This window comes from Paramormyrops kingsleyae, chromosome 4 (genome assembly GCF_048594095.1).
Source record: "Paramormyrops kingsleyae isolate MSU_618 chromosome 4, PKINGS_0.4, whole genome shotgun sequence".
Lineage (NCBI taxonomy): Eukaryota > Metazoa > Chordata > Actinopteri > Osteoglossiformes > Mormyridae > Paramormyrops > Paramormyrops kingsleyae.
In genome coordinates this window covers 44,475,218-44,482,772 of record NC_132800.1, presented here as the reverse complement: position 1 = coordinate 44,482,772, position 7,555 = coordinate 44,475,218, and the positions used below count along the sequence as shown (strand labels likewise).

General features: G+C 46.6%; 1 protein-coding gene across 3 annotated transcripts in view; it reads left to right on the top strand.

Moving 5' to 3' along the window:
• Positions 1 to 7,519, top strand: part of LOC111853464 (serine/threonine-protein phosphatase 2A regulatory subunit B'' subunit alpha-like) — a 24,921-nt gene extending 17,402 nt beyond the window's left edge. Inside the window, exons 4-15 of one of the 3 annotated variants that reach the window (XM_023830381.2) lie at positions 244 to 347; positions 614 to 716; positions 1,157 to 1,231; positions 1,299 to 1,385; positions 1,484 to 1,640; positions 1,735 to 1,783; positions 1,937 to 2,026; positions 2,231 to 2,406; positions 2,537 to 2,655; positions 2,737 to 2,843; positions 3,306 to 4,546; positions 5,114 to 7,519. In XM_023830381.2, coding sequence (XP_023686149.2) covers positions 244 to 347; positions 614 to 716; positions 1,157 to 1,231; positions 1,299 to 1,385; positions 1,484 to 1,640; positions 1,735 to 1,783; positions 1,937 to 2,026; positions 2,231 to 2,406; positions 2,537 to 2,655; positions 2,737 to 2,843; positions 3,306 to 3,393 — 1,155 coding nt within the window. In that variant the 3' untranslated portion in view covers positions 3,394 to 4,546; positions 5,114 to 7,519. Of the gene's footprint in view, positions 1 to 243; positions 348 to 613; positions 717 to 1,156; positions 1,232 to 1,298; positions 1,386 to 1,483; positions 1,641 to 1,734; positions 1,784 to 1,936; positions 2,027 to 2,208; positions 2,407 to 2,536; positions 2,656 to 2,736; positions 2,844 to 3,305; positions 4,547 to 5,113 lie in introns of those variants that run through there. The other 2 variants (XM_023830382.2, XM_023830383.2) reach the window with 2 other exon arrangements.
• The last annotated feature ends 36 nt before the right edge of the window (positions 7,520 to 7,555 follow it).

The window sequence follows — 7,555 nt, the reverse complement described above, 5'->3', positions numbered from 1 at the left end:
ATAATTATGTATATTGTAAATTTAATTAGTATTGTTTAAGCTATACTCTTAAGTGTATGTTTTATGCAGATGTTTTATTCTTATGTGTATATTTTTTGTAGATGTGAATATACTGTGTGTGTGTGTGTGTGTGTGTGTGTGTGTGTGTGTGTGTGTGTGTATACATGTATACGTGTGTACACACACACGATGAGGAGGCAGGGGGTGCTGATGACCACATAACCTTATCTCTGTCCCTGTCAGGCATGTGGCTACCCACTGTACTGGAAGGCCCCGCTGTTCCACAGCGCTGGCGGAGGGAAGACCGGCTCTGTCTCTGCCAGCTCATTGATGGAGACATGGAGGAAGTAAGGAGCCCTTCCATGTTCCCTATTGGCTCCCATCCAACTCAGCAGGGCAGAACCTAAGGGTTTGGAGAAGACAGTGAAGTTCAGGAGTCAGATAGAGGAGCTTTGGGATGGAAACATCTGGAGCTCTGATGAGGAGAACAGCCGACAAATTTCAGTTTCATTCTGTACAGCATGGCATGGCATTAGAAAATGCCTTAAAGTCACCCTTGATGCCATTGGAGATGGGGGATATCCTTGTTTGATGGTGCTCTCTTTTCTGTCAGGTTGTCACTGCGATGTCATGATGACTCATCCAAGTTCGTGTACCTTCTGTCCAAACCAGACTACACTTACGTGGAGCAAGAGGATTTCGTCTTTTTGTTACAGGTGTGAGACACAGAAGCTCATGAATCAGTGCCTTTGCCAGGTAGACTTACTGAGCACCAGTTGTCATCCAACAGTGCTTATGAACTGCTACACCTGCTCATGACCTCAGTGGGAGAAAAACTGTACACTGAGCCCTGGGGCAAAATGGACCATGCCCCCCCATTCCAAATTCACACCTCGGGCTGAGGTTGCTGCAGTTACAGATGATGAAATTTAGCCTCCAAATATCATACCCATCATGCACTGCAGTAGTTAGCAAATGTCACAAACATACTTTTTTTCGTTAAATACATGCCTCGAAAACATAGTTTGACTGCAAAACATTACAAACTATTATATTTCAAAATATTTTTAAATAAAAAGCACAGTTTTCCAGACTAATAACTGATTGCTAAAATGCAATTAAAGAGCTGAAGGTGTAGTTTTTCCTATGATTGCAGGACATAGTAAACAGTCACCCTGGCCTGACGTTTTTGAAGGACGCACCCGAATTCCACTCCCGCTATATAACCACAGTAAGTCTCGCACGGTGCCCCCTTGTGGAGGGAGGCTGACAACAGTCTAACAGTCTATCCCTGACAGGTGATCCAGCGGATCTTCTATACAGTCAACCGCTCCTGGACAGGGAGGATCACAGCCCATGAGTTGAGGAGGAGTAACTTCCTGGAGGTATGACTTCCTGCTTGCTGCTCCCCCAGGGTTACCAATAATCCTACCTGTTTACAAAGCCCCTTCCTGAGTCACGCACTCCTCCCCTCTCGCTCCAGACCCTGGCTGCACTGGAGGAGGAATCTGACATCAATCAGGTCACCGACTATTTTTCCTACGAACATTTCTATGTCATCTACTGCAAGTTCTGGGAGCTGGACACGGACCACAACCTGCTGATAGACCACAGGGACCTGGCGAAGTATAACTACCATGGTAAGCGGGCTGAGACATCAGCAAGGTGGTCATTACCGTCATTATGGCCGTCCTCAGGAAGCTAAACCTTGCCTCACTCTGTTCCTTCTGACAGCTTCATCAGAGAGAATCGTAGAGCGTCTGTTTTCCGGGGCTGTCAGCAGGTACGTCCTGCACACCACAGACATCCTCCTCCAACCCCACACCCCCAGTAATACACGCAGAGGAATGTCACTGCAACTCCTGGTTAATGAAGCAAATTATCAGATATGTGACATTAAGAACGAAGAACATACATTTCCTGTCCTTGCCTCTAGGGGGAGCTCAGGCCAGAGCAAGCACAGGATGAGCTATGCGGAGTTTGTGTGGTTCCTCATCTCTGAGGAGGACAAGAAGACCCCAACCAGGTAATCAATGTGTGGGAGGGGGGCAGTAGTGCTAGCGGAATCAGGGCCATGGTGTACCTCACATTGAGCATGATCCGAGTGACTCAAGGGGAGAGTAGGTGGGGCCTCATGGTTGAGGACTCTAAATGCCTCTGCCAGCCATTTATCTCCCTGCCATGGATAACCATGCAGTAATCCCACAGCACCCCTGTCTGTGAACTGCAGTGTGGAATACTGGTTCCGCTGCATGGACCTGGATGGCGATGGTGTCCTGTCCATGTATGAGCTGGAGCACTTCTACCAGGAACAGAGCCACCGCCTTGAGGCCATGGGCGTTGACCCGCTGCCCTTCCATGACCTGATGTGCCAGGTGCTGGACCTGGTCAGACCCCAGCGGCCGGGTTAGCATTTAACACAGACTGCCCATGGTCTCACAGAGGTCGTACTGACCACAATCATAGTAACCATTCATAATGCTGTGATCCGACCACATGATGTGTGCTTCAGTGTGTCCCCCCCCCCCCAATGCAGGTATGATCACCCTCCAGGACCTGAAGAGGTGTGGCATGGCCCATGTCTTCTATGACACCTTCTTCAGCCTGGAGAAGTACCTGGAGCATGAGCAGAGGGACCCCTTTGCCATTCACAAGGTGAGCTCACAAGCTTGTGGTGCCTCAGTGCCATACAACCTGGGCCATGTCTCTCCGCTAATTGCCCCATCCCCACTGCAGGAGGTGGAGCGTGCTGGGCGGGAAGTCTCTGACTGGTGTCGCTTCGCGGCAGAAGAATATGAGGTCCTGGTAGCGGAGGAGTCAGAGAGCGAGCATCTGGAGGATGAGTGCGTTTTCATTTGCAGGAAAAGGAACTGCAGGATGGATGAATGGATGGATGGATGGATTGATTTATGGATGGGTGGATGGATGCAGGGACATGGTGCAGTGATTAGCACTGCTGCATCACACCTCTGGGACTAGGGTTCGAGTCATGGCTCCATGTATGTGGAGTTTGCATGTTCTTCCCTTGTCATCAAGAGGTTCCCTCTGGTGTCCCCCCTACAGTCTTAAAATATGCTGAGGATAAATGGAATTTCCAAATTGCCTGTAGGTGTGTGTGCCCTGTGACAGTTTGGTGCCCCATCCTGGGTTGTTTCCTGCCTTGACATTGTCTCCGGACCCCCCATGACCCTGAACAGAACTAGCAGATGGATGAATTTTATTTTATGTTTTACAATCTGACTGTTTATCCTCACTGAAATCTCTCTCTTTGTCTCTGTCATCTGTCCTTCTGTCTGTCCCCACAGGTCTTCGGAGGGTGACACAGAGTCTGAGACAGTGGCGGTCTCCTTGGAAACAGCAAGTGACGCTCCGGAGCCAGTCACGTCGGATTAAACACACCACATGCTACAAATGCTCCCCACACACAAACGCAAATGTGCAACATGCAATCCTGTTTGTAAAGACAAATTTGAAGCACAAATACATTGTGTGGTGCTGACTGATTAACAGAAAAGGGAAGCATCCCGTTTTTAATGTTTTTAACTACTCTGACACTTTTCTGTACATTCCCGTTGGTCTGCAGTTGACCTGTGGGCCTAACAGAAGACTTTTTTTGTGCTGTGCGTTTTCCTGATTTGTATGCATCACAAACCCACCATTGTTTCAGAATATTTAAACTACTTCAGAACATTAGGTCAGTGGTAATGGATGGAGCCTGGCACCTAGCGGCAATTTTTGGTACTACACTGTCAAATTTCGAGCTGAACAGAAGTGGAGGAAAACTTTCACAGTAACGCCAAGAGCAGCAAAATGCCATGGACTGGATTGTTTTCTTTTTAAAAATTTCCTTAATGGGAATGATGGTACAAGATCATCGTAACTCAATTACAGGGGAACTGGATTATTTTTTTGGCACTGTGATGGACAGAGGGGGTGTAAATAGCATAATATGTTATGGGTTCTTACATAATGTGCCGGCAGAATGTGTTAACTAGGGTAACTGGGGTTCAAAGGGATTTCTATTGTTGTACCAATATGTGTTTGTTTAGTGGACACTGACGAACTGCAGGTAACTTTAAAGATGCTATAGGTGTGTTCTGGGTTAAGGATCTGTACCTTTAAGGTCAGTCTTCAGGTTGTCTGACCAATGGAGACAGGAGGACATCGGTCATGGCTGCTTGTATGGGCTATAAGGATGGACTTCTGTTCATGCATTAGCGACAATCATCCCTGCATTTAAAAACATCTTTAGGGGGAACAGAAACTGGTCAATGAGCGTGACAGCCCTGAAAGTGACTGTGGTACTGTGCTCTGAGCAGAATGAAACACAACAAAAGCAAAGTATCTCGCAGGAGGAGGAACAGAATGACAAATGAAAGGAAGCTGTCTGCAGTGTGACTGGCCCTTTAAGAAACCAGCTCAAAGGATGTCGGCGATGGAACTGAAAACAGTTTGGCAGAAGTAAAACTGAAATTCAGCACAAACGCCAGGCAGAGCAGGAGAGTCGACCTTCCAAGCCTCCCTGACGTCACACGGGGACAAGCAGGTGAGTGCATGACTCTCATGAAAAAGGAACAGTGCCCTTTCGCAGCTTGTGTTATATGTCACTGTCTATAGTGTACTAGATGCAGTTTTACTGTGTTTACATACGTTGTTTCCTTTTCTCCTGTGATGTTGCGCTTCCAGAATTTGCGTGTGGCAGGATTTGCTTGTGTTTTGCATGGCGTGCATGAGGAAGTGACGTATCCATGCGTAAACATCGACTTGGGGCATTAATATGTTAATCATAATAATTACACAGGCTCCACACACTTTATATAAACTGCAAGTGTTCACTAGTGTTTGTGTTCATGTTCGTTTGGAGGCTCTAGCTGTAAGGATGAGGGATCAAAGTGAAAAAAAACGTCCCCCTTGTAATAAAGGCTGCAGCCACACAGGGGCGCTGTACAATGGCCCCATTTGAAGGATATTGAACCCCCCCCCCCCCCAAGACAGAGTGCTGCACCTACTGAGCATCTCCAGAGGCTGATGCTTTGTTAATTGATTACACTGTTATTTGGGTCCATTGCGGCCCTCGACTGTGGATAACATGTATCATGTTTGTTTTTCATAGCATGTGATGTTATCTTCTACTTGAAGGCCCCCCCAGAGGGGTTGGGGGGGAGGCAACCGAAAGTTTCGGTAACAAATGGACGGAAGTGAAGGAGAGCACAGAGCAGACAGCACCAGGGTATGTCCACTTGCTCCTGGACAGGCCATTCAGGGCGTGAATGGTTTACCATGGTGTTGCCGTGGTAATTACATCACCACGGAAACAGCCTTGGTTACGACATGTCTGGAAGATTTCAGAGATGGAATGAGTGCTGTGAAAGACTTTTCACTTCAGCCTCACTTTCCAAAATATCTTCAAAAAAATGGAAATGTATCCCAAAAAAAGAGAATTAGCAGTTCTTCTTTGCTAACCACAGAGATTGACCTTTAGGTCAAAGACAGCAATCTCTGTATCTCCTCCTGCAGATGTTTCACTTAGCATGTCAGAATATGGAGTATTTGGTTATCGGACCATTTAATTATTCAGACCTTCCTCTGTACTTCTGCATTGTCGTAGAAGTGGGACTTTTTCTAACTGAAAATGCAAAAAACCCAGAAAAGTCCTTCGCGAAAATTTTTATGACTTTCGGAGTATCTCACAGGAGACTCTAAATGGTTACATGTTATGTCCAAATACCCCTCCAGAGATCTGAGCTGTCAAATATGTTATATCACTGCGTTAACCACCCTGCCCCCTGTTGGCATCTCTCGAAAGCACATGCCACTAGTAGCACTGAATATCTCCAGATTCAGGTGAATTTACTTGTGCCTGTGATGTCCAGCTCCTGAATTTTCACCATAACAGGAAGACACCGGACTGGAAGGTTGTCTGTTTCAGTCCCAAGAATAGTGCAGCCGTTCAAATTTTACTGAAATCTGTTTGACCTAATCGGTAACAGAGCTGTATCCGGTGTTCAAATCACATTTTTGGCTTGTGGGAAAAACTAACGGTGGTGTGCGGCAGCATTCCAGGTGTCTGACGTCACAGTGACATGGGCGGGACTCGTGCCTTTTACTTGTGCATGGGGGCGAGTCCGATGCAGAGCAGACGCACGTAGAGACACTGAATCCATTGCGTGGCCTGCGCCAGCGCGACGCATCAAAGCCGTGACTCAGCGTGGAAACATTCACAGCCTGACGTGATGACAATCGCTGTGCATCCTGTTTTCTCTTGACTGCTTTTTTTGTCCTTCTGTGTTTCAAAAGGTGAGGAGGCATCCAGTCCCTCACGCTGAATCGCACACACGCCATGCCCTTTCCCACCAAAACCTCGCAGAAGCCTTTGATCTTATAAAAATTCAGCTTTATCACTTTACAAGTGTGTTTACTGCCATCCAGACATCAACCTTCCTGCTTTCTAAAGTCCACCTTATCTTTATGTTCTTGTTCTTTAGTGTTTTACCTAAAGAGCAGGGCCCGATCCAGGCATAGGCATAGCCGGCAGCTGCCCAGTCGCCATAAGGAGGCCTGGGCAAACTCATAAAGATACAATGATCCCCCGCTATATCCCAGTTCAGCTATCGCACCTCCGCTATATTGCAGATTTTTCCCAAACGCATCACAGTTCTCTGCGATGTTTGTATATATATACATATACATTACATATTATTATTATTATTATGTTATTCATATCCTTAGCCCGACATCCACATATCATATGTATTTACAAAGTGTGTTTTAATGAGTTTACATGTGTTTAAGGCATGTGGGAGGGGTATTTTAAGGCTTAAACTATAAAACAATATTTATTTATATGGTCTTTCTATATCACGGATTTTCACCTATTGCTGATGGGTCTGGAACGTAACTTCCGTGATAGGTGTGGGATCACTATATTTATGTCATGTACAAGGCTGGCTCAAGCTGTAGGCAAAATAGGCAGTTGCTTAGGACCCCCAACTCACCTGATTTTCAGGGGAAGTGAAATGATTATCAATTTCCCTCCAAATTTCTTGTAAAGCTTTGCCTGGGGCCCTTGAAAAGCATGACCTGGCCCTGCTAAACGGACTGTACCTCCCGCCTCCCAAAGGCACCTTGACCATAATTTGACCCATAAAGTTCTGCAATCCCCACCCTCAGTCAGACCTGCACACAGCCTATGACACCTCTCACCTGTGACAGCACTGTGCTGAATCCCTGGCCTGTGCCCACCAGGCCTCGAACCTGGCTCTTCCAGCCATTGGTTTCAGCTTGTCAGAGGAGCCTTGCAGTCCATTTCCAGGTTTGGTGACTAACCCAGCAGCCTTGCACAGAGGCATCTGAAAAGCCCTAGGGGTTTTTCATTGTCCCTTCCTTGGAGACATAAAAATGTGTAGACCCTTTCCAATGGACCATTTTTCTTACACACTAATAACCACTGTAATGCCATTTTAGTGTTACACCTGTTTTCGAAGTACATCGTTTTGTTTATGTTTATGTGGTAGAATGTTATGTTGGTGTAAATGAGTCGCTCAGTGTGATAGCG